General features: G+C 38.2%; 3 protein-coding genes across 4 annotated transcripts; 1 reads left to right on the top strand and 2 right to left on the bottom strand.

The window, feature by feature from the left end:
* Positions 1-72: 72 nt before the first annotated feature.
* On the top strand, positions 73-5243 carry LOC135644230 (V-type proton ATPase subunit E-like). Its single transcript, XM_065161706.1, has 6 exons — positions 73-284; positions 1071-1171; positions 2296-2452; positions 2763-2959; positions 4062-4161; positions 4921-5243. The coding sequence occupies exons 1-6, from the start codon at positions 183-185 to the stop codon at positions 4954-4956; spliced, it is 693 nt and encodes a 230-aa protein (XP_065017778.1). The 5' UTR covers positions 73-182; the 3' UTR covers positions 4957-5243.
* Positions 5244-6180: 937 nt separating this feature from the next.
* On the bottom strand, positions 6181-7074 carry LOC135672039 (uncharacterized). The gene has a single exon (XM_065180495.1). The coding sequence runs from the start codon at positions 7072-7074 to the stop codon at positions 6181-6183; it is 894 nt and encodes a 297-aa protein (XP_065036567.1).
* A 5609-nt stretch (positions 7075-12683) lies between these two features.
* On the bottom strand, positions 12684-24688 carry LOC135582562 (uncharacterized). Of its 2 annotated transcripts, XM_065161694.1 has the most exons (14): positions 24087-24682; positions 23899-23985; positions 22164-22273; positions 21979-22029; positions 20328-20499; positions 19896-20213; positions 19562-19765; positions 18999-19478; positions 18686-18895; positions 17712-17900; positions 15857-16020; positions 15105-15257; positions 13803-13881; positions 12684-13291 (listed from the first exon to the last, which is right to left on the bottom strand). In XM_065161694.1, the coding sequence occupies exons 1-14, from the start codon at positions 24519-24521 to the stop codon at positions 12854-12856; spliced, it is 3090 nt and encodes a 1029-aa protein (XP_065017766.1). In that variant the 5' UTR covers positions 24522-24682; the 3' UTR covers positions 12684-12853. The 2 variants fall into 2 exon arrangements, with proteins under 2 accessions (XP_065017766.1, XP_065017772.1); XM_065161700.1 differs by lacking the exons at positions 12684-13291; positions 13803-13881 and adding an exon at positions 14434-14659 and having other exon boundaries at positions 24087-24688.
* Between the last annotated feature and the right edge of the window lie 1671 nt (positions 24689-26359).

Genomic DNA, 26359 nt, shown 5'->3' with positions numbered 1-26359 from the left:
TACACGGCGACGATCTAAAATTGGGCCGTTAATGGGCTTTAGCTCTTACAAATAAACGCACCGAATTCAGCCATCCACATCGATCGTTCCTCGCTTCTCGGTCCTCTCGCATTTCCCCTCTCCCTCCTCCCGCTCCTCCCGATCGATCCAGAGAAGGAGTCGCCTGTAGCATCCAACCGAACATGAACGACGCCGATGTCTCCAAGCAGATCCAGCAGATGGTGCGGTTCATCCGCCAGGAGGCTGAGGAGAAGGCCAACGAGATCTCCGTCGCCGCCGAGGAGGTCCCTCCTGCAAACCCCATTTGTCCTTTAGATCCCCTCGGATCTCTCGCAATTTCTTATTTTCCTATCGCAATTCCGGCTTCCGATTGTTCTCTTCTTTTTCCTTTGATCGAAAGGGTCGATCGTTGTAGACTTTTATGGAATGGAATTTTTCGATGAGCTTTTACGCATTCTTTAGGTGTTGTTGATGTTATCTTCAGCGTCAATGGTATTCCTTTCGGGCTGTAATAGGTTGCAATTACGATGCATGTATATCGATAGATCATCCAGGGATTGACTATCCTCATTGTCTTCTTCCGAGACATTAATTTCCTTTATAATACATTCTTCAATCTGTTTTTCTCGATTGGTGTTGAATGCAAGAAATATTGTATGATTGTTTTGGATTGCATTATGTGCTGATCGAAGAGACGCCTGTTAAAGGACAAGTTGTTCTCTAGATGCAGTGATGATAGATACTCTTGTTAATTGTAGCATATTAGCCATCATACCAACTTGTTTGTTTGCGAGGGCTTACATCGATTGCATGAGAAAGGAAGAACAGAGAAATGTATTTGAAGTGCTGAAGAGACTAGTTTGATTGTTTTCACATCTTTCTGGATGATGTCATACATTATAACTTTCATTTAGTTGGCTACATTGATCGTCAAGTAAAGGTGCATTAATAAAGTAGTATTTACAGTCTTGGCTGCATTAGTGGTCTCACATCCTGTCATTTGTGTGTACTTTTCACACTTGGAAATGTTGCTTTTCAAAACATTGTTTCATACATTTTGGATCTTGCAGGAATTCAACATCGAAAAGCTGCAACTTGTTGAGGCTGAAAAGAAGAAGATCAGGCAAGAATATGAAAGGAAAGAGAAGCAAGTAGAAATTCGAAAGAAAATGTATGTGTTTAACATTTCTGTTTTCCGTACAACTATTGCCCATCCTGAACTGCCATCTCAAGATCTCTGAATTACAAGTCATTATGTATAGAGTTATACAATTGTTCTGCAAAATAACTTCACCTGAAATTCAGTGAAAGTTTTACCCCTTTTACTTTCCAATTTAGTGCCCATGCCGTGTCATTGCTTGTCCATTAGTAAGCATGCCCATGTGTCTGCCGCAATTATATCTGAGCAGAGCATGCATGAAAGCAAACATGCTGCTGGTAGGCCAGCTGCACTGGGCAGCATGGTGGAGACTTTCTGTACTTGAGCCTTTTATAATAGTTGTTATGAATCCAACTGTGTTATGTGATATTATGGGGGTATTTTCTTTCATGATCCATCTTTCTGTAACTCTGATATAAAGTGTATATAAGAAATAATAGAACTAGAAGATTAAATCAGTAAGTTGACATGCTTTCTTTAAATTCTTGAATAACCCAAAGTCAGAATGACTGGGATTGTAAAACTAAACAATCATACTTTTTATCCCACCTCAACTTTCTTTTTGAGTTGATTTGAAGTCTTACTCTAAGATAATTTTTTTAATGTACTGTTATTTGTTACTTTGCTGAATTCATGTATGCATAGATTCCACGGTGCCTTTCTGAAACCCTGTACTAAATGAACAAAAATTTGCGAGATCACGTAAATCTGAAGCTTGTGAATGTGTGTTGAAAATGCTACTTGTTAACCATCTAAAAGTTTGAAACTGATTTTATGATATTAGTTTCATCATATTTGATGTCTCTTGGGGGGTAAAAAAGGAGTAAATATCTAGACAAAAGTGTTAACGAATTACCTTTCACATGACACCTGAGTGTCTGAGTTATTATACTAATCTAAATCTGTAAGAAGCGCAGCCCAATACACAAGGTCCCTACCATGCAACATTACTCCTGCAAACTGCAACGAACCCAATAAAGATCTAAGTGATAATATCGGCTCTATTGTTTAATTGTGCTTGACATAATTATACCTGCATGTACACAAGCACAATGCAGATATTTGTGTTGTAGATTGCTACTTTTGACATTTGATTTTCGCTCATGGTTTGACAGTGCAATATATTGTTTTTACAGTGAGTACTCAATGCAGCTGAATGCTTCTCGTATTGAAGTTCTTCAAGCGCAGGATGATTTAGTCAGCTCCATGAAGGAGGCTGCTGCAAAGGAACTCCTGCTTGTCAGTGTTAATCAAAAAGCTTACCAAAAGCTTCTGAAAGAGCTGATTGTCCAGGTTAAGATAATGCTAAAATGCTAATTGTATGTGTTTTCAGAGTCGATGTTGCATAAAGATGGTTCTTCAAATTGGTATATGCTACTTCATATACTGTGCTGCACTCTGGCCATTATCTTCAATCATAGCTGCATAAATTGCTAAACTTTATTGCAAATGCTCAAGCACCTATAGTTTCAGATGCTTCGGTGTTACTTTATGCTGATTTTTCTGATCAGTATGACAATAATGTTTTCTTCCTTCATTTATTGATTTGTCTTTAGCTATCTTTCAATATTTTGCCACAAGACTGACAATTCTTGTCCTTCAGAGCTTGCTAAGATTGAAAGAGCCAGCTGTCTTGTTGCGCTGTCGCAAGGATGATCTTCATCTTGTGGAGTCTGTTTTAAATCCAGCAAAGGAAGAATACACAAAGAAAGCAAATGTTCATCCTCCTGAAATTGTCGTAGATAATAAAACTTTCTTGCCACCTGCTCCTAGCCATCATAATGCTCATGGCCCCTACTGGTAATCTCTCTTACGTATAATTTTCATAACCATCTTGCCACCTACTGCCAATATCGATGTTGAAGATGTTCTATAGGACTCGTACCATTTTCTACCATTATAATGATACTGACTTTTGCAACCGCTCGAACCAATGTGGTTCCAATAACAAAGTAGATACCAACATATACCATCTGATGTCACTGAAAAATAGTAAGAAGTGAGTAGCATACTAATGAGTACCAAGTTATATGATCGATTACAGGTGCCTGGTCGGAGGCTCAAATATGGGTCTGTACTTATTGTCTGATCATTATTTTAGACCATGCACCCACCTTACTGTGTTTTGTATCCATATTGCAATGACTTGTAACAACTTGTAAGACAATGTTCGTCCTTACATCTTATTCAAAATTTGACATTTTTGAGAATGTCTTATCGTAAGAATGTTAGTTTTTTTAATCAAGCTGCACTCTAGTTGCACAGTTTACTCTATAGCAAATTTGCCTAGCAGGAGTAAATAAAATCTGTTAAATTGAAAGATACATTATCTTAGAGAGCAGAAAGACTAAAATCTGAGACATATCTTGAGTTTATCTTCAATCAAATGAAAAATGATTGTTCCACAAGATATTTAATGATTCATTTTCAGAATGCACAACGTAGAATGTCAACCTAAGTTTAACTGAAACTTAATTTCTGAAGGCAAATATGAGTTATAGAATGATTGTACTAGGAAAAAAGCATAATCCACATCCCAATTCTTCGTTGATCTGAACATGCACATAATAAATTCCACAGCCTCCGATTGTCTTGCTAAATTTATTATGCCTTCAAGGTCAACTGTGAACCATGGCAGTAAATTTTTATTTTGTACCTTTAATGATATGTTCCTTTTACCTCTATGCACTGCCTACCTGCACTTATCCTGCCTGTTGTAAAACTAATGGGCTCATAATTTCTGGATTGAAGTTGTGCACAACAGCATTTAGTGCTATGGTATTTGTATGAGAATTAGGGGCTCAATCCTTAAGTTCGTCTACTTTTGTTTGAGAGACTATTTTCAGAAAACTTTGGCTACCAGGTAAAAGTATTTAACTTATGATTTATTTTGGTGTTTCAGCTCTGGAGGTGTTGTCTTGGCTTCTATAGATGGGAAAATTGTCTGTGAGAACACACTTGATGCAAGACTTGACGTCGTGTTTCGGAAGAAACTTCCAGAGGTTTTCACTTTCTTCATTAGTATCTTTTATTTTTTGAATTTGATGTTGTTCTATTATAACACTAACTTTCTTAAATCTAGCAAATGTTGTCTCGTCCCAAACTACTGCAAGAATTTTTTTATAAATGCCTTGACCTGCATTTAGCTGAAGAAAAACATCATTCCTAGCCCCCAATTCATGATCCATTTCAGGAAAAGTAGAGATATCTATGTCCAGGAAGCAATTATTTGTTAAACAGTAGCATTTAATTCTTGTCCATTTTAACAACCCTATGAAGTAGTATTCTCAGGCTATCTCATCTTTTTAATTTGTAGTTTATATTGCCCTGGAATGTGGAGAGACCCCAGAATAGGGTTTGCCATCACTCATTAGGATTTTTTAAGATTTCTCCCCAAAAACATTTCAACAATGTTTGATCAGAACTTGTTCAAGTTCAATAATCTTTATCTTTTGAGAACCCCATCACCAATGCTTATTCCGAAAGGAATAATATAAATGAAATGTTTATTCTGACCATAATCTAGTCATATTGGGCCTCATGTTGGATTCCTGTCCCTTTATTATGCTGTGAATTGGTCATCCTTTTTTGGGTTTCTTTACTTGTTTACTGTTTCTCTGTTACCTTCCTAATACACACATTGATGTAAAGCAGACTCTCCTGATGAGCTAATGGCTATTAGTTGATTGTTGGTCCAATTTCATCAATCATATGTATGCCGTTGACTTACCAAGAAAGCACCTTTTTACCTTTTTCTGCAGATTCGGAAGCTTCTTTTCGACCAGGTTATCGCTTGATTAGCTGATTGAATTTGGTAATAAAAAGACCAGGCCGTCTGCTTGATCAACTGAATAATTCCTGTGATACCAAATGTTTATTTCAGCAAGAAATAAATGATGGCTCAGCCATCATTGTTGAGTGTGTATCTATTTATCTTGTTTCAACCACTTAAAAATTATTTGTTGAATAATTTGTTAGCTATTCACAAACCCTAAAATTTTGGAGACTGTTCATCATTCTCTCTTTCCAAACTCCTCAGTAACATGGTTTATATGGCAATAAATGGACCGATGCAATTGCTACAGATTCTTGTTGGATTATGTGATTGGTCACTACCTGTTTTACATGCATATATATGCATTTTACCCAAAAAGACAAAAAAAAGGCTCCACTATTGTTTTTATTATTATTATTTTCTACTTGGATGAAAATGTCTTTAGATTTTTATTAAAATGATTTGATCACATCTGTTATTAAAAAAAATCAAATACAAAAAGTCTGAAGTTCTAAAAAAAAAGGAAAATACATGATTCTAAGATTACAAGACGATTAATATTACTTTTATTTTTTTTGTAATTTTATAGTATTTAATTATAAATTTTGGAAAATTTTAATTCATATTTGATCAAATTATTTTTGTAACAATTTGAGGGTGTCTTCATCAAAATAAAAAAAACTTTACTATTGAGCCATTATTCATAATCTCTTAAAAAATTAATTAATTTTTTTTTCTATTCCTCTAATTCTAATTTTATCATTTTTCTCTTTTCCTGATGCCCCTATTATTGTCGCGTGCACATCTTGCATCATACTTTTAACTCATTGTTGTCGATCGCTTCGATTCCCTAGCTTGTCGGATAGTACTTTTAACTTTTTTTTGTCGATCGTTCGTTTTGGTTTCCTAGTTTGTCTGATAGTATCTTTTGTTGTCCTCAATGCTCATTATCGTTGATCGTTTTGACGTTGTTTGTCGCTTCCTTAATAAAATTATCCAAGGAGGATGAAAAAGAATAATTATATTTATTTTATAAAAAAATAAATTATTAAATTGTTAAAAAAAATAAAATAAGATTATAAATAGTAAATAGTAATCTCTTAAAAAGAAAAAACTCCATCACAATCTGAATTCAACTCTACACTGAAAACTTCAATTATATCCCATGCTACTCTAAAGAAAGAAAAGCCAATCGAATCAAAACAATGGCCTATGAACACTTCACCAGCAATCTCTCCTTTCCATCTCATGTCATGGGTGCATCTTCGTTCTCCATACGTGGCCGAGTTCTAGTCATCGCTGCCGATGGCATCCTGCTCTTCCCAACACAGGCAGCTCCCAGTGCATCATTCTCTTCCGCATGTCTCACGATCTGCTTCATCGTCCTCTTCTTCTTCACCAGTCTACGTATACCCACCCCCATCAGAACCACCAAAGCCAAGGCAAACATTCCGACGACGATGTCCATGGCCAAAACCCTCCACTTCTTCTCTTTCCTTGCAGGAGCGTGGCCTGAAGAGCTCCCTGACGGCACGATGATCGTGAAGTGCCCTGTGCTCCTCGCCGTGCACTCGCCTGTTGATGCCGGATTCTGGAGATGCACCGACCCATCTCGTTCGAACCTAGCACATCTCGTCGAGGAATCCGGTGCAGCGACTGGGAATCTGATGGATACCGGGTCTTCCGTCACCCTGAGATCGAGCTCTGCCGAGCTTGCGTTATCGGATGCGTCGTAAAGGAAGAGGCCGATGACAGGAGCAGCAAGTTCGTAGCCCGGCACGCCGAAGTACGAAGCCGACATGCCTCTCCAGTTCTGGTACACGACCACGACTCGCCTGACGTGAGGCACTGCAAGTGTTCCTGGAGGAATGTGGGATGCGCACAGATTGGCTCCTCGCCTCCACAGACTGCTGCTCCTCAGCCGCAGAACCGAAGCCTCCATGGCCGACAAATTCGCCGGGAGGGGCACGCGGTACGCCACGCCGGTGCGGCGCCGGACCAGCTCGTGAAACGCACGATCTCGAATCAGGGAATCTATCGAGCGGGACGCCGATCCATCACTCGATGTCCGGCCGCAGGAGGAGCTAAAGAAGGAGAATAACAAGGCCAGGAGGACGCACCCACCGCGTCTTAGTTCCATGAAGCGCATGCAATTGGATAAGACAAATAAGAGTTTTCTGGATCAAGCGAAGATGGATCCAAGACGACACGCACGCACAAAGACTTGGTCGTCTCTCATGGCCGAACGGAAGAGGTGAGACATACTTGTACTCGTCTCCTTCGCCAGCATCTCGACGTTCTTATCTGTTCGATGGTTGTATGTCATGTGTGTCGGTGCCTCTGCGGCGGAGAGGAGTAACAGCTGCTCAGCTGTGAAACCAGCGAAATGTGGAACAGAAGCGGCTCATGATAACAGTCTATTATACGTATATATATATATATATATATATATATATATATATATATATATATATATATATATATATATATATATATATATATATATATATATATATATATATATATATATATATATATATACATATACATATACATATACATATACATATACATATACATATACATATACATATACATATACATATACATACATATATATATATACATATACATATATATATATATATACATATATATGTATATATATATAAAGCTTTACGAGATAGTGTGCAAAAAGAAGAAGAAAGTGTAGGTATAAATCAGGCGGCATTTCCTGCCAACTTAACAATCTCTTCCACCAAATAAAAAGAATTCTCATTTCAGTATTAGCCATATTTTATGATGTGATGGTGTAGAGATAGATAGATAGAGAGAGAGAGAGAAAGAGAGAGAGATTGGAGCTCCCTTCACGGCTCAATCTCATTGAGAGGTGCCGAGAAATGTAATTCCTAATTTATGATACGGCACGAATAAAAATAAAAAGAAATCATTCAAAAGAACTTTTATGAGAGTGTTTTCGTGGGGTTCTTTTCCATAGATGTTTCGTACATGAACATTGTCTCAGCGTATTAGAATCAATTGGAAAGACTCTTGCAATAATTATTAGAATGATATTTTTATAATATTATTTATAATTTATTTTTTTAAGTTTTATCTGTATAGACTTTTGTGATATGAATTACAATAAAAAATTTATTATTTATAAGATATTTTAAATTTTATTTTATATTATTACATTAGTCTTGTAATTATCAAAGCGATCTAGACTAATGATTTATAAAATAATATTAAAAAATTAGTCTTAAATAATATTAAGAAAATAATATTTATAATGACATTTAATTAAGAGATTTAGATAATTCTAAAAAAGAATTTAATTTAAATAATTAATTATAATTATAATTAGGATTAGGATTTTAAATAAAAAATTACTAGTGAATTAAAATTTATTATTATAAATATTTCATGTGAGTTCTCCTAAATTTCTCATTAATCAATCTCAAAAGTAAAAATAAATAAATTTATATATGTTTAAGGAGGTTTATATTTAAATTAAAATTAATTTAAAAATATTTATAATTAATCTTACATAATGAAAATTTTGATTTTCTATCGTCTAACTACTAATAAAATAAAAACTCATATTTTTAGGTGATGGTAACAATTTATTTGCATAATCTCGTAATTGAATTTTTCGAATGTGCACTATGAAAAATATGCATGCGTTTGATATAAAAAAAGATAAACTAAGAATATAAATTATATTTAAAGAAATAAAAGAATCGAATTGCATGTAATCGATCTGACTCACACCCTAATAAATTGAAGCTTTTGATTCACCTGTCAGTTTGATTTAGACTCAATACCTTCCAAATTCTAACTCGACGAGAACAAATAATATGCTTAAAAACGAATTAGGTAACTAAGAAAAATGATTATACTTATCATGGGATCAATGATTGTCTTCTGTTCATCTTCTCATGTGGAATAACATGAGATTTCCAACCACACGAATTATTCGTATTATCATCATCATCATATCATATTAAATTGGAGGTTTGCTGAGTTGATGGGACGTGAATCCACTGGAGATTCACTGCTGTCCAGATCAGCCTGACGTGACACTAATTGATATAGAAAGGGGTGGGCGGGAGCAGACCAAACCCTTCTCCATGATTCTGCCCTTCCTTCGTGGGACAGCCAAACTGGGTAGCCACCCATGAGACACTGATCACCTCGGTACTTGTACCTTCCTCTCTCTCTCTCTCTCTCTCTCTCTCTCTCTCTCTGCTTCCCAACTTAGACCTAGCTAAGAAGCTTTTCCAGTGCTTTCCTGATCTATCTGCATCACCTTCTTCTCATTTCCATTCATTAATACTGTGAGTTTCCTGTGGTGACAGGAGATCTTTCATTCGATCCTATCATATCTGCATTGAAATGTTTCTGCAGCCACAGATTCTAAAGGTTCACTATTGACCGTGACGGCAGGAAGAGACGACGATACGATAACTAATGACAGTAAGAACCGATTAATCTTAGCCCAAGAGCTCGTAAGCAAGCTTTTCTACACAGGTGAAAGCTAGCAGAAAGGCAAAGACGAGAGTCGATGACAAGCAGTCAAACAGGATAATTAGCCCACATTTGTCTACTAAACTATTTCACCCATTCATGCATCTTCTTTAGAGACGAATACTTTCCCCACCCTCACAAGCTGCGCACCAGTTTCATCCAAGAAACCATGGCATAGCATCTGCTTCACGAACCCATTCAATAATTCCATCAAACTTTTACGCTTGACCCATTGCTACCTGCACAGGGATGATAGAGTACTCCCTCAAAAGGGGAGCCTACCTTCCAAGTCGCTCTTAGTTTCGAGAGCCATCATCAATATCTGGACATATAGATCAAAGCAGCATGAAATGATGGCGTTACCTGCATGCAGCTAGCATCATTATTTGACTTGAGACTTGGAGATGAGCGGCTAAGTCGGGACATGTAGTTCTCAATATTCGTACTTCGCTGGTTCAGCTCCAGTAATGCAACATCTTTCATGCTTACAGGAAGAAGGGGCAGCAAGTCACCGAGTAGTAGAATGTAACGTGACTGGCATATGTTGAGATGCATGGCTTATGACTTGCTTTGTATCAGTCATTTTGTGATGATGATGATGATGATGAACTCGACAGAACAGAGACCAGTAATGTAAATTAATGTTTAATTTCCGCTTGGTGGATCTATGAACATAAAACTTTATTGTGTATATTTTTATGGTATTTAATTACATAGTTAAGTTTGTGATAGCTACCTTTCAATTCAAAGAAATGATTAATCGAGTAATAGCATGAGTCGATCGATCCAATAAAAGATTACAGTAAGATACAGGTCCATATGCTGAACCAGCAGATCTGAGGAAAGGATTTGATTGGACGTTGTGACGGATGGGAATCTCTTGCGAGGTCAGAGGCTACCATTATATGCTTTTGTGGAGATAGGGTTTGAGGTTGAAAAGACGCATTGCAGAGAGCCTAAGGGAATCTCTCTCTCTCTCTCTCTCTCTCTCAAGATCAATGTTACCGATGGCCATGTTCGTCTTCTTCCACCACCTGTTGCTTTCCTTTCTTAGGTATCCAATTTGATGCAATACTAATGATGAGTTGGATGTATTACCAATGATGATTGTCCACCTTCTCATTTCGGTTGCCTCTAAATGGATACTTTTAATTCGAATAAAACATAATAAATGACTCCAAAACGAGTTTACCGGTCATATTATCTCAATCACAACACAAGAAATACTTCGCGTGCATGAGAAAACCAGCTTCTTCTCGAGGCATGCAGTAATCAGGCGTCGTCGGACACACATACACGTACATGGCTAGAGCTTAGATCTCAATCTCAAGTGATAGGGGTATCCTAATCTTTTCCGAGATGTGGGAGGTGACCTGTAGTTGTTGTCGATATATATTGGCAAGAGCCGTAGGCGAGTCCTTTTGACAGCTTTCCGGGCCCTGCCTGGAGTTGTCTGGTCTCTTCCACCGGAGCTTTCATAAGGTTCATCAACCCCAAGGTGGAGTTCTTCTGCTCACACATGCATACCTCACATCAAAAAATTTGCATGAAAATGTACAGACATTGTACACACACACTGATTCGAGAAGTATTAGTCTCCAACACAGGCATGGCATGTGGCATTTCGATCGGTCTAAAACCATGTCGACCGAAATGCCTACAGAACTGGTGTGCTCGCACAGATGATACAAGTATAACGGTAGCATCCAGGGAGGGATTCATATATGCAAGCGTAGCAGAAGAGCTGTATCAGTATGGGGTATCAGATGTGATCTTCTATGTGAATGTCATGCAAGTGATGCACGTAACCTATGTCATGGTCATTCTTACATATTAGTGTTCGTCTCGATTAGTGTCATGCGTTTGATTAGCCCATGGCACTAAACAAAGTTTAGCTTTGTCACGACTTTTCATGAATTTGATGTTGCATGGATGAAGTATGATGCATCCCAAAAGAAACTGTATAGTTTAGCCCACGCAGAAAGATGTATGCACACTCTCGAAGTAAACGAAACTATATAGTTTCACCTGGTTAAAGTAGCTGTATGTAGGAGACAAAAGGATGCAACAAAGGGATTAAACTAGTGTAGTGAGTGTTAGCTTAAAAGAAAAGAGAGAGAGAGAGAGAGAGAGAGAGAGAGAGAGAGCTGTCCCTCCCATTGTTCGTCCAACCATGACAATATTATACTATGGTTTTTTGGGACTGTATGGTGATGTGATGTAAGCCGCTGGAGTAGCTATTTAAGGGGCTTCTCCCGGATTCAGAGCCATCAGCTTGTTCAGTGAAGTGCCCTTCTTCTCTTCCCTCTTGTTTCTCTTCCATCAGCGAGCAGCTGGATAATAGGATCTCAAGTATGGGTTGCGTCCTTGTTCTTCTCGAGGAACCTGGGTTCTTACTGGGATCAAACGAATGCATGAGGGGATGAACTCCGTAGTGTGTCGGGCAGGAAATGGGATTGGGTAAAAGAGAGCTTTCTTCAGTCCACTCACGGGTGGGTGCAGGGTTTCTTTAGCTGCCGACTCATTCATCCAAGTATCAAGAACTACATATATGGCACTGCTTGGTATCTGAGTGAATGATGCGGGAGGTAAACTGGATCCTGTGCTGCCTGTGCTTGGACTGAAGGGAGCTCCCTTCTTTGCATCCTCATGCATGAAAGACTCGGTAGTTGGCTTACGATCACCTGCTCTTCATCTTTGATTTTGCTTGTCCTTTTCCTCTCTTCTTCATTTGGGTTTCTTCTTCTTCAGTAGTTTGTGTTCTCGCCGAATGATTCTTTTATGGAGAACTTGCTTACGCTTTGTTGTTTCTACTGTTTTCTTCTTCTGAGTGATTTGTTGTGAGTAACAAATGGCGTAAGTTTGATGCTTAGGTGATCATTATTATGAAGCTTGGAGACTACGTAATAGCATCGTGTCATTGCGAGGGGAAGATTGACCAAATATTAGTCATCATTTTTATCACTTTATATATATATATATATATATATATATATATATATATATATATATATATTTCTGCACGTATAGAGTGAATCATTATCACTACAGTAATTGGAAAGCATCAGAATCTTCTAACCATGCCTTCTTTCGATGCAATATCTTATTTGCTTGTGATTCATGTTCTTGTTGACCAAAGAACAGAAGATGGCAAAGAAGACACTGCTGAAGAGCACTGCCAGAACAAAAGGTTTCCACTGCAGCCGATTTTTCTGACTCTTGGAAGAAAGAAAGAAATCATGTGAACTGCTAAATGAGGCCAACACTTGGATACATTGCTGTCAAACATCAAAGAAGGAAAAGAAACAATCTCGCATTTGCAGGAAGAAAAAGGAGTAACAAAAAATATGGGCAGGCGTGACCAAATGATGTTTCTCACATCAGAATGATCACCGTCTTCTGGTGGTGTTCACGTTGTCAGCTCCGTCGGGCGGCGGTTTGATGTACTTTCCCAGCGTCTTCTGCCGCGCCCGCTTCTTTATTCTTCGAATCTTATCTTTGCTCTGCTGTTTTCTCCTCTCTTTCTGCTGCTGCCGCATGTTCCGCTCCCGCTCGTACACCCCCCGCCAAACGACCTCACCGGTTTGCGGCCACAGCCATCTCCGGTCAGGGCGATCGGAGTCTGCTTCCTCCGCCCGATCCTGATCCATGCCTTTCAGAGTGGCGTATGAGAACCACCTGATCCACATCTGACCTCTCCTGTTCTCCAGCCTGTGCTGCTCCTGCATCGCCCCCGACTCCGGATTTACATATACCATCCTTCGTGCACTATGGTACGCCCACACGTTCGCCAGAAGCTCCAGCAGCCGCGAATAGCATTGTCTGTCCTGTAATATACAGTACCAATAATGTTGGTTTGGAGCTCACAGGCCCTCAAAATCTAATAGAAACTAAGAACTACAGCAGTTTAGTGTTCCCATCCTACATGAACATTATAAAATGCATTATATATTCAGTTATAAATTGCTTGGGTTGCGATAACTTTCAGATGCATGTTCTTAATATTCCAAGTCCATTAACTTACAAACTATGATGGAATTCCTACTCATGACCTTGCTATTAACAATCAGGTTTTCTATCATGGCATTCTTTTCTTTCTGTCATGAAAATGATAAATAGCAAATGTCACTTTTGAGGTAACAGCACTCAAGATTTACTATATAGGGAACTTGAAGACAACAATTTGTACTTGAGTGGAACAAGGATGTTATGTCAATTACCATTGGAAGGAACATTCATGACTACATTATTATAAGAGACTTCAGCTGCCAAGTAAAGATCCAATAAGATCTAAAATATCACTGAACAAAGATACTGAAGTTAATGAGTGACTAGTACCTTCGACATGCTCAGAAAACAATGCCCGCTCGTGTGGTGATCATCATACGCCAGTGCATCCATTTCATCTACAAACATCCTGAAAAGAAAATGGGCAGCTAGAGGTATAGATTGTATGACTGGCAAAATGAGGAAGTCGATATCGCATTTCAGATATACATTGTGACAAGACATATATACCATAGATATTATCTCAAAATCAAAATATTCAATAAAACTTCGCATGATGACAGATACCACAGATTAGTTGACTACATACAGAAAGCCCACCAAACTTCATAGGAAGCAAATTGAATGTGGTTTCTTTTACCACCAATTAGATCTAACATAAATATCTTACCTCTTCTTCAAATTTTTGATCATCTATTGGAATTGGCATTTGCCAAACCTTGAGTGATTTGCTTCATAATCTCTAATTCCCATAAGTTGGTAGGGTAGCAGTTCGAAAAATCAACAATATTTCTTAGTTGGCATTTCCATTTGAGCATCCACACCATGTAGATCTCTGTTTTTGTTCTGGAATGAGCTTAGATAAATCACTAAAACTAGAATAAATTGTTGCTAGCTCCAGCATAGCCACTAGAACTTTCTAATGAATTGTCTTCTTATGGCAAAGTATTGTCCTTTGTACCTTCCTGTACATATTAGAGAGCTGCTAGTAGTTAGGCTGATCATTTTGTGACATTGATCTTCTGATTCCAATAAGAATTGTCTTCTTATGGCAAAGTATTGTCCTTTGTACCTTCCTGTACATATTAGAGAGCTGCTAGTAGTTAGGCTGATCATTTTGTGACAATGATCTTCTGATTCCAATAAGAATTGTCTTCTTATGGCAAAGTATTGTCCTTTGTACCTTCCTGTACATATTAGAGAGCTGCTAGTAGTTAGGCTGATCATTTTGTGGCAATGTTCTTCTGATTCCAATAACCCACACAAAATTTGCTACTACCAAAAAGTGTAATGAGAACTTAAAATGTTATTGCATCATGTTGGATTTAAATGGGCCACAAAGATTTGATATGCACCACTATGACTATTCATCTAATGAGTCTGTTGTTTGGTGCCTTCATGCATTGGTACAAACCAGGATGATTAACCTTGTTTGGGTTTGTGATAATCTTGATAAATCAAAATTTTCATTTTCTTTCACTACTAGTGGCCATAAACCATGTAGTCTTCTTTTTCATCAAACATTAATTATTCAATATCATTATAGGCATAAAAATTATGTTTCAAGATATGCAAGTAGTTGCTCAACATGTGCTAACCCTATGAAAACCCATCAACATGGATGCATCATACCTTGAAAACATGACAAACTCAAGGAAAGACCTCGTTGGCAAAACCCAGCTGTGCATAACCGACCAGGAATCCCCGTCTTTTGGCATCAGAGGCAATGAATTCCAATCAAGTTGTATATTGTACATTCTTCGGAGAACCTTAGCAACAGCAAACCTTCATAAAGTAAAATAAAGGTCTAAAATAAGTTACTGATCGTTCATGAATACACTAAATTTCACAAGGCATCTCCATCATGTCAAGCTTTCTAAACTCCTTCAAGCATAATCCCCAAGAATTATGTATGCAGTGATAAAGAAGCAGTCTTCTTGTAACCAGATGGAATGGTTAAAACTAGCTGCTACCAGGTAAGACTTTGTGCTTTGGATTTTAAATGCCACATCAGTTGCTCAGATGAGACCAGCCACGAGAAGTGAAACTTCCGAAACAAAATAAAAGAATGGAAGATGCATGACCATATTTAACAAAATCACATTGTTTCAAGTCAACGAAAGTTCATCTTAAGTCTAAAACCCCATAATCTAGGTGTGGAAACCTAGCGTGTTAACTTTGGATATGTATCTTGATTCTTGAACATACTCTATATGTGTAGCTTTCATCATAAAAGTGTATGAAATCACAGGTTCCTTAACACGCAGTTTATAGTAGCTGGAGAATGATCACTATAAGGTTTTCTTGTTTGCACTAAAGCTTTTTGTATATTGAAATGTACTGACAAGAAAAAGATACAGGAATGACAAAATCATCTGCCTGACCTGCAGTTTCCAGCATTTATGGCATCACAAAAATCCCAAAAATCCAGATGCTGAGGATTTCTTGGATCTTTGTCCAACCGAATCCAGAAGTACAAAGCATCTCCATGCCTTCGTTTTTGAATGGCCTCCAAGAGTTTGGCCTCAGCTTCTTTAGATAAACTGTTCTGTAGATAGAAATAAATACCACAGTTAACCCATTTAATGAAACAATAGTTATGTTGCCAATTATTAGTCTCTACATGTTTCATATGCAATCACAACATCATTTAACCACTGTGTTGAAGGTTTTAGATACAAGTTTTCATATTGAATTTCTAGCCTCCATGCTTCCATAAAAAGAATGAAGCAAAGAAAACCATATTTATCTGCAAATATAAAATAAGTTGGCCAAGAATCAAGAGACAAACTATTGCACTTTCTGCCTGCTACATTTTCCAAAATGAACAATCAAGTAACTGCAAACATATTCAGTGTATGTCATCAAGGCATTCCCCTTCGAAACAGTAAAACAAAAAAAATGATTAACATATGTAGCAACTAATTATATCTATGTTCAGCAGCTTCAGTTAGTTCAATTGGAAAAAGAACATTAAACAATTAGTGATAAACACACTGAAATAAGATTAAAGATTAAAGAAGAGCAGAAAATGGAACAAGAGAAGGTAAGAACAAGCTGCAAGAGTAACAAGTGTGCTACAAGAATGATTTTTGTATGTTGTAACCAGAAGGCAAAATTATGGGAACAAAACAACACTGCATATGGAAAGTAGAAATATAGAACATAATAGTAAAGAAATTGCATGTGACAAATTGGCAACATCGGTGAATCCAAAGCAATGCAACAAAGGAGAAGCCTCAAAAGCCATGGTGTTACTACCAACTTAGGTCATTTCAATGCCATAAAAGCTGAGACCAAGGGTTGTTCTACAACAGTTGCATGCAGTGAAAAATAAGACAATTAGTGCAAAAGATTTACAGACACGTAACAGAAATGCTATTATTCTTGTATACCATGTTATGGCATTCAAACAACCCATATAAGTTATGGAGCACAAGTCATCAGGAGAATATGCCATCTCAGTTTCTCACCATAAAAGCAGTGTCTTGATCTGACTGAACCTCTATCAGAATACTAATAGTAAGCTCATCTGGTCTTATATACCAATAAACCTATCATCAATTCCTGATGTGGGATTAATTGGGGTACTATGGTTTCTCCCTACCTAGGCTTCAACATCCTTAGTCAAATCTTAATACATCTACCCAGGCTTCACATCCTTAGTCAAGACGTAACAAATGGCCCACATGCATTACAAAATAGGTCCATCTAATCTTATTTAGAAAATCAACCATATCCATTCCCTATATGGGACTAATCGAGATATCACACAACAATTCAATGTTTGTCAATCAATTAAATGTTCATTGTTTATCCAAAAATAAATGATGTTGGTTGTCAAATGAATGGCGTTGATAAGTGTAACAAACCAAAAAACATGGTAGCTTGTACTTGTTAAGAAACAAAAAAAAGGGTAGAAAATTTATAACATAACCCAGAAAGCCTTGTCAGCCATCTCATCCTAAATATATGGTCAACATTAACATGACTTTTTGAGTCTAGTGATTGCTAAAGTTAGGTAAATAAATTTATACAAGTTATCAAGTTTAGAAATATTCCTACTGTCATAAAGCATCATTAAAAAAAACTACTTTGGAAAGTAGAAACACAAATTTTAACACAACATTGCTATTTGAACAGGAAAAACAGGGATTTTAGCCTTCAACAATAGAGGCATTGCCACAAAAAACACATGGATCTATACAAACTGTAAAATTATTATAAATCAATACAAACCTTCCTAGCTGAAGCTCTCCATGATTGGAAACCAATCCAAGCATTCTTATGTACACGATCAATCCGGTTAGCCAAAGCAAAGAATGCTCCATATTCACCAAGCACATCTCGGTAATATGAATTACTTAAAAGTGGAAGACGAGAAGAAGCATCTATATCATCAGCTCCAGGTCTTCGTCCTTTAGATGACTATTAAATAACAATACTTCATGGTTAGCAGGAAAGATCAGTAAATAGCCAGTCATAATGACAATAAGAACTGTTTAATTGTTAAACATAAGAATTGTCATACTGATAGGCACGTGCTGGCACGGGTCAAGACATACCATGCCAGACAGGTACTGAACAAGTTATGTCGACATATGCCAGCAGTGCTAACATATGACTAGGCTAGATTTGGTTTGACAAAGCACAGAATCATACTTATGCTGATAAGGTAACAACCAAACTCCCTTGCCCAGAAACAATGGTCATTGGATAAGAGTACAATCATCAAAAGAAGCTTCTTGTGGTATCCTTTGAATGCCTAATAATGTATGCAGCATAACCGAACAAGAAGAGAAGACCAACCTACTAAGTACTCAGTAAACTAGATATTATCTATATTTCAACAAATTATCTAACTTTTTGCCTATACATGATTCCCTCAATTTTTACATGTTTGGTAACTTCTGAAAGAATGTAAAGTTTCCACAATTCGTAGGCTTAAGATTAGAATGTTGAAACATATGATCACCAGCTTCGGCTAAGACTAGTATCTAACATATGGATGCAAGTCATCACTGTAATCACCAGCCAGCTTTTTCTCTTGTAATTAATTGAGACAGAGATGGCAAGGTGGCTATATATCTTTTCCTTCATAAACTACTTTCAGTAATTGTTGTCACTTTTCTTTAAGATCATTATGGAATGACGTATTGATATGATGTTTTGATAACAAATTTGTCATAATATAATATTTTTCAACAACTTACTAAGCCAACTCCACGATAGAGCGAGGTTTGGTGCAGGAAAGGCCAAGCCCCTTCACCAAAATAAGGTTCATATACACACAGGAGCTGACCTGTCCGCTCAAGCTCTCTTTCATCTCTCTCATGCAATTCATTTCTTGCTCTGTCAGCTCTTTTAGAACTCCTATAGACTTCCTCCCATGTTCCGTGAGGCTGATCACTCCTATCCTTCAACTGCATCGAGTTTCAACAGAATATGCTCTGAGGAAAAGTGGTTAAAAGAAAGTCAATACAAATTGTTAAACGATAGTGAAATGTAACAACCCTACTTTCTCACCTCTTCTTCTTCTATTCGCCTTTTAGCATTCATCATCTCTATGATTTTCTCTTCCTCCCAGGCTATCGAGGAAAATGCTTCATCGAAATTTGCAGAAGTATTAGCAGAATTTCTTTGATTGAACTGCTCCTCAACTTTGTCTAACATTTTATATCTTTTAAAGCTTCCGTTCAGATTATCCATGCCTCTAATATTCAAAAAAAGATCCCATTGCCATTCCTCTCTTAGTTTCACCGGTATCTCTTCAATAGGCTTAGGAGGTGCAATTTCTGATGGAAACTTGACAACCTTTTCTAGCAATGAAACATAGCCTTGGATCGTTTCAGTTGCCATTAAGTTTCTGGCATGCCTTTTCCCATCTGATGCAACTTGCTGAGCAGATAGAGACAATTTTCCATTTGAAACTACTTCAAGCAAAATCTTACTCAGTGTGTCAACTTTCTCTTTAGAAAAAAGATATGCATTCATCCCATTGACAACCTAAGCCATAAACAATGCAGTCATTCATTATGAATACGATGCAAGAACTGGCAAAACAAAGAGGTATTTAGACATCTACATACATATTTGCTAATCATGACAAGGTCTGGAGCAACAACCAACTTTCCTAGACTCAGAGCTTGCATAAGAATATTAGGAAAGAATTGCTCCTCAAGAAATGATCCATATATTACAATATCTGCTATGTCCATAAAGTTGTTCATGTCTTGATCAACTATAATATTTTCCACAATGCTGTTTGGAAAGCCAACCTTCTGGGCAATTGCCTGAAATTATTCATAGGACAATGACATTAAAGAATAGAAATTGAAAAAAAAAAAAAAGGATCCAGAAACAAGGAGCAAGCTCAGGAACATTGGAGCAAGGATGAATGATGGCTTTAAGAAAGAACATTACCTCCAAAGCAGTCCTGCTTGCAGCAGTCAAATTGGGACTCAAAATGCCAATTTTTAGAGAAGAAAAAGAAGTATTAACATATGGAAGCTGCTGGAGCAGTGGTGTTAGTGCTTCCAGGATCAATGCATGATCTATTAACATACCACTATATGAAAATTGACTGCTGACAATAGCAATGACAAAGTCCTCTGGTCCATAACCCATATTTTCTTTTAAATTATGGTGTTTCTGTTTAGCTGAGCTATCTGCCTCCCATGCTTCAGCAGGAGAACCAGGAATAACCAGAAAGTTATCAACATCAAATTCTGAATACATCATCTGAAGAACAGAAAAAAGATTGATAAACATTATAATACAAATCTACCAATTTATATCTGAGCCCTGTGTGGATCAATATCAGTGAAAAGATTCAGCATGACAAGAACATATTACCGGCATTATATACATTGGAAACACTACAACGGTAGCTCTACTAAAAGCTTGCTTCCAGTCACTCAAAAGCTGAACCTGACCATTTGCAGCATATTTATTTAGATGAAGGGCCAGAGACCTTTCATGGATGGTCCAGATTACAGGTACATTTTTAAAAGGCTCCTGCAAAAGACTGTAAGCCAGCATGAATATATCACCTTGAAAGAAATATAAGCACTTTTCTGATTTAGATTACTATTAGTAACATATGAACAATATTTAACAGTACATTTATTTCATTTTTTCTTACTCCTTTCAAGTTTGTTGGAGTCTATTCCAGATGCATTAATGAAGCATACGATCCTTCTATTTTGGAAATAGCTCCATTAGAGCAAGGAGCCAGCCGTGAGGAAGCATGTACAGTGCCAGTGGCATGGAAGATCAAGGTGAATTTGCCTGCAGCAAGATAAGCAACTCCACTTATGACCTCCAAGATCACACCACTAGATTGATGATGGATGAGACCCCAATCTTGAGACCTACCAGTTAAAAGGCCAAGAGCTCCTCTGTTCCTTTACGCTCTACCTACGCTGCTGGCTGTGGGCACTGCGACTGCAGCTAGCTAGAAGAAGCAAAGGAAGAGCGAGAGAGGCAGAGGTCCATAATGGAAAGGGGAAGGAGGAAAAGAGAGACAAAGTAGGAAAGAGGATGAGCAACAAAGTGGCGGAGGTAAATAGATTTCGGGCTGCACGAATGGTAACATAGCATGGATGCTATAAGTAATTTAACCATTCAACCTATCAAGATCAACAGTGGATAAGGATAGTTCTCATAGCTATTCGGTTTATCATCAACAACTCAAGTTTGTCAACCTGTTAAATTGAAAGCAAAGTCAGGAGGTGTGTTTTTAACAGACCGAAACTGACATTAACTGGACCTATGACGGAAACCAAGCTAAATCAAACCGAACTCAATTTGGTTCAATTTTTTGGGTTTTCTTGGTTTGAATTATCAGCCATACCACAGAGAATAAAAACAAGGTAGCAAATAAGAATTCAGATTTTTTTAATGTCTAGTTAGAAAGTAAAACCCAGCAGGCCTTTATAAAGGTGCAAGTATGGGGCCTATGGGCTACACCATATATTTTGATTTGGGATACATGGAGAATAAGACTAGTTGGTTCATTGTTTTGGGTCATGGTTCATATTAAAATTACTCACTTGCTACTTTGGGCAAAATATATTGGTGACTAATACATCTACTAAAAGATACAAAGTAAAAGAGTTAAACTACTTGCTTTTACCTTTTAGTGTTTTGTTGTCTAAGCTTATTTTGTGCAATTCAAGAGTTAGAATGTACATGGGCTTCATTTCCTTTGGTTAATAGTTAGTAAATTTACATCTGTAGAATTCAATTTCAACATTTAAAATCAATTACAATGGTAATAACTAATAACTTGAAAATATAAAAACGTCGGATAAGCATGCCAAACATAATATACACAGGTACAGTGAACAATATCTCTGACAGTAACTAGTTTAGCATCCATATAGAACCAAAAAAATGAATTTTCACTGAAATCTCAAACCAAACACAACAAACTACACTGAAGAATCTGCATGTTAAGTCATTAAAGTGAAAATAGAATTAGAATTATGGAAGATGAGTTTACCATGAAATCAAAGGCCTTGAGTCCAGAGAACTCACAAGAATACCATTATAGCTGCAGAAAGAATGTAAAAAACCCAATCAGAAAGCAATTTATCAAGAAATTAATAATGTGTCTATCAGAAGACACTTAAGCACATTAAGGAAGTAAATATATAATATTTTAACTAGGTCAACTTTGTCACTTACTCTAACCAATCTATGGTGATTTCTCGTTTTGTTGTTATAGGCAGGATGTAAACAGATACCCCTATAGTCTGCCAAACAGAATGAACAGGACCATCTTCAAATGAGAAGACCTGCAACATATGAAATATTTTGTCAGAATGACATGAAAACTAATTTGACCAATCAGTACGATATTCCACATTAGTAGTAGATCATCTTCCCAGTGAATGACATGAAAACTAATTTGACTAATCAGCACAATATTCCACATTAGTAAATCATCATCCTAGTGGATAAAAGAGTCAACTGAATCATGGAAGAACAAAGAACTTCATAGAACATGTTCTGAAGCCCCACAATGAGCACAATCCTCCATTATGTAGACAAATTTTCCAATAAAAGCCCTCCAAAAGGATTTTAAAGAATAGGAAAAGCTTGTAAAATAAAGCATGAAAATACATTAAATCACTCTCTATCAAGTTGCACTAGGATCATTTTACACGTGTCACGACCCGGGCCCGATAGACTAATTGCCCTATCAACTTCATTGAACCCAACCCACTGAAAGTTGATACTAGTACACCTTCCACGCCATGACAGGTCCTCTTGACTCCATCCATGGGTAGCTTTTTTCTGCTTGAGCTCCCTCACCATGCTCCAATACTAGGTTGACTATGATACCAAATGTCACGACCCAGGTCTGATAGGCTAATTAACCTATCAACTTCGTTGAACCGAAATCACTAGTCAAAATGCTTAGGCTGAGGTTGATAATAGTACACTTATTAAACTCTTATGAGTCAATCTTAACCTTGCTCACTTCCAATATAGGACTAATCGGGGAGTTACAACATGGGTTTCCATCTATGAGTTCCATATTCATAGCTCAAGTTACTTTTAATGGAATGGACACCTATGCATTTGTGACGTTTAACATGTAACCTGAAGCTTCTAGCTTAGGAAAAAAAATTAAAAAAAGAGAATATTTCACATGGCGTAATATGTTTTTCTATGAAACAGATCATTTGAAAGGCCAGCTACAACTTGCAATGGTGCATTGAACTTTGAGAAGATTGAACCATGCAATCGAAACCTAATTGTATTCACTAGATTTCAAAATCATTTAATTTATGGATTTTTAGCTATAACTGAACAAGTCAAGTAATTGTTTTTCATTTACCCAGGAAAAGCGAAACTATTTACATGCTGAAAACTGCAGATGGCTCAGTAAATTTGACTCAGCTATGGGTTTCATTTTCATGGTTCAAGTTACATTTAATAAGATGGACAACTGTGCATTTATAAGGTTTAATTTGTTGTACTAAACCTGAGGCTTCTCTGCCACCAGATCTTAACAGTGGAAGTCATATCTTATATTGTCTGTAATGTGTGCATATATACGGGGGAAAACGTAAAAAGAGAATACTTCACGAGGCTTAACATATATCTCCATGAAACAGCTCCTTAGGGAAAGCCAGCTAAAACATGCAATCGGAATTGAACATCGAGAAAATTGAATCATTCAAACCGAACCTAATTATATTTTTACCAGATCAAAAAATCGTTTTTATTGAATTTTTAGCTAAAACCGAACAGGTCAAGCAATTATTTTGTCATTTTCCCAAAAAACCAAAACTGCGGATGAATCGGTAGATTCGGCTTCAAACTCAACTGCAGTCACTTCATCTACAAGCCAATGAAATCAACATCAATCTTTTACTACCGAAATGCAGCATCAATCGCTTTCGAAACTGACCTCAACATCATAACTGATCTCCTTGAGGACGCTTGCAATGCTGACCATCTGCAGCTGCATGGCATCGGGGAGCAGATCCGGGAACACCTGCGCACCAAAAAAAAGAACGGAAACCCACCGCCATGAGACACCCACCCATCAGCAACACCGCGGAACCAATATAACTAGCACAAAGAACCGAGAACCACCAGCGCAAGCAGCGGCTTCCGGAGCCCGAACCGCCGCGGTGGTCTGCCCCCGAAAGCCCCGGAGGCCGACGAATTCGCCTCCCGGCTCTCCCTCTCCCACCTCTCCAGCAGCTTGGTGGGCACGAAGCGGATCCCTTCCCCGAAGTCCAACCCCTGGATCTGGGCCAGTCCCCCGCCGCCGGCGTCCCTCCCTCCGCCGGGCCGCTCGACGGCGGACCCCGGGAGGAAGGCCTGGAAGAGCGCGATGACGAGTAGGAAGGCGGCGACGGTGAGGACCCACTGGACGTATCCGACCTTCTCGGAGAAGAGGAAGCGAGCAAGGCGGGATCGAGCGCGGTGGAGGGAGGAGCGGCCGGCGGCGGGGGGCGGGGAGGAGCGGAGGGGGGGGCTCCGCTTCGGCGGAGCTCCTACTACGGCCGCCTCGAGGGAACCCATTCTACTGGAGAAGCATGGAGGAGGAATTGAGCTTTCAGAGTAGCGGTAGTTAGTGAAGGCTTCGTACGGCGCCGGAAGCCATGAAGGGAAAGAACAGTTCGGGAAGAGTAGCGTAGCGTTCGAGCAGAGTCGGAAAGAGTGGAGGAGCGCTCACTGTGGTCGAACATGGGAATAAGGGAAAGGCTGGTGGGGTAATCGGACGAAGGATAGCGACGCGGAGGGCTACGCGGATGATCCGTAACCGTACATCCGTTGTCGGGAGCCGGGTGATGTGATGACAGCTCCCTTCGTCTTTGGAATAGGAGGGATTTCTCATGAAAAGTAGTAATTTACCACAACACCCCTATCTTCATTTTGACCTTTTGCCCTCCGATAGAATTATATCTACGAAGATACCCCTGAAGCATCATAATTTTCTCCCGATAAAAATATATTTTGTTAATTTCTCCCAATAATTATATTATATCCTATATTGGGTAGTATCAATTTTTTCAAAAAAAATTTCTTTTTTAACTTAACAAAAGTGTTTTCTACACATAATATTATTTTTATATTATATAATAGTATTTTTAGTAATACTAAAAATATTATGTTACAGATATTATAATATAGTGTAAAAATACTGTAAATATAATTTAAATTAAAAAATTTCTGTAGTACAAAAATATTGTAACTGATTCTATGGATCGGTCCAAAAAAAGAAAAAGAGATTTAAAGTGTTAGAAAACAAAGAATGTTGTTATGAAATTCTAAAAAGTGCTTTTTTTTTCCGGAAAGGGATTATTTCGGAGAAACTTTCAGTTAGAGGGCATCATCGTCATTAACTCTGCTTTATCTTTGTGGCATTAATGTGACGTCGCTTGGTCGGCTCAAAGGTCAGAACTAATCGACGTTCCTTTCAGAAATAGAAGCTCACGCGTGCTATCCGAACTGCTACGCTAACATCGAAACCTCCCTTAAAAAGATTTACTTATGCCTCTAAATACGACGTATTTGTTTTGACGTGAATTCTTATGGCGAGACAGTAATACGTCGTGCATTAAGTTTCGCGGTGATGGATGGACGGATGCGAGTAAACTGGAGGGACCAAAGGAAAAAAGACATGCCGAGGACTCATCCCATGTGATGGGCGCCACCCCATGTCTCACGAGATCTCCCCATCACATTGAATGTGGACCCCACTCAAAGCCAGACATTATATACGTATGAGTACCTAATGTTTTGACGGTCAGATGGAAAGAATAAGATAATGAATCTACCTGCTGCGATGTAGCCTTCGTTCTGCAAGGACAGTAGTATCTTATTATCAAAGGTCTGTGTCGATCTGATCACCAGCTATTCAGCAACTTGTTGGCTTGCGAGGAAGATCGAAATGCCAGATGTTGAAGACGATGCCTCACCTACCGATAACGTCCGCCAAGTGGTACCGATGGGCGGTGTTGTGGACACAATGTTACCCTGTCATGCATTGTAGGGACGCCACATTAAACAGGATGACACCGAGAGGCTGGCGATCGAAGAAGCTTTCGTGGTCGACGCCCATAACAGTGGGGTAAGTGCCGAGCGGTGCTTCTATGGATGGACAGTGCAGAGCGGCAGCATCCATGTTCTTCCAGCTTGGCAGCGCCCAGCGCTACAAGAATGGTTTTGATAGTGCTGTAAACAGTATATTTGCATTTGTGGTGGGAGAGTGAAGGCATTGATGCTTTGAGCGATTCCTTGCGGGATTCGCCCTGCAGCTTTACATGGATGCGTGCGAGCTTATATTAATGCAGAGTGAGTGTATTCTCACAAGTGGGACATGCCTCTGGGCTCCCTCTTTAAAGCCTCCAGCCTGA

Source organism: Musa acuminata, chromosome BXJ1-4, assembly GCF_036884655.1.
Source record: "Musa acuminata AAA Group cultivar baxijiao chromosome BXJ1-4, Cavendish_Baxijiao_AAA, whole genome shotgun sequence".
Lineage (NCBI taxonomy): Eukaryota > Viridiplantae > Streptophyta > Magnoliopsida > Zingiberales > Musaceae > Musa > Musa acuminata.
Note: the sequence above shows the minus strand (reverse complement) of the source record. Positions and strands in the feature narration are given on the sequence as shown.

Excerpts from the sequence above, each read along its gene's own strand:
- LOC135582562 (XM_065161694.1), bottom strand. The coding sequence starts at position 24,521 with ATGGGTTCCCTCGAGGCGGCCGTAGTAGGAGCTCCGCCGAAGCGGAGC. Across the intron at positions 19,766-19,895 it reads CAAGCAGGACTGCTTTGGAG|GCAATTGCCCAGAAGGTTGG; the intron begins GTAATGTTCTTT and ends GAATAATTTCAG. Across the intron at positions 13,292-13,802 it reads GTTTTCTGAGCATGTCGAAG|GACAGACAATGCTATTCGCG; the intron begins GTACTAGTCACT and ends TGTATATTACAG.
- LOC135644230 (XM_065161706.1), top strand. The coding sequence starts at position 183 with ATGAACGACGCCGATGTCTCCAAGCAGATCCAGCAGATGGTGCGGTTC. Across the intron at positions 2,960-4,061 it reads AATGCTCATGGCCCCTACTG|CTCTGGAGGTGTTGTCTTGG; the intron begins GTAATCTCTCTT and ends TTGGTGTTTCAG. Across the intron at positions 4,162-4,920 it reads TTCGGAAGAAACTTCCAGAG|ATTCGGAAGCTTCTTTTCGA; the intron begins GTTTTCACTTTC and ends CTTTTTCTGCAG.
- LOC135672039 (XM_065180495.1), bottom strand. The coding sequence starts at position 7,074 with ATGGAACTAAGACGCGGTGGGTGCGTCCTCCTGGCCTTGTTATTCTCC.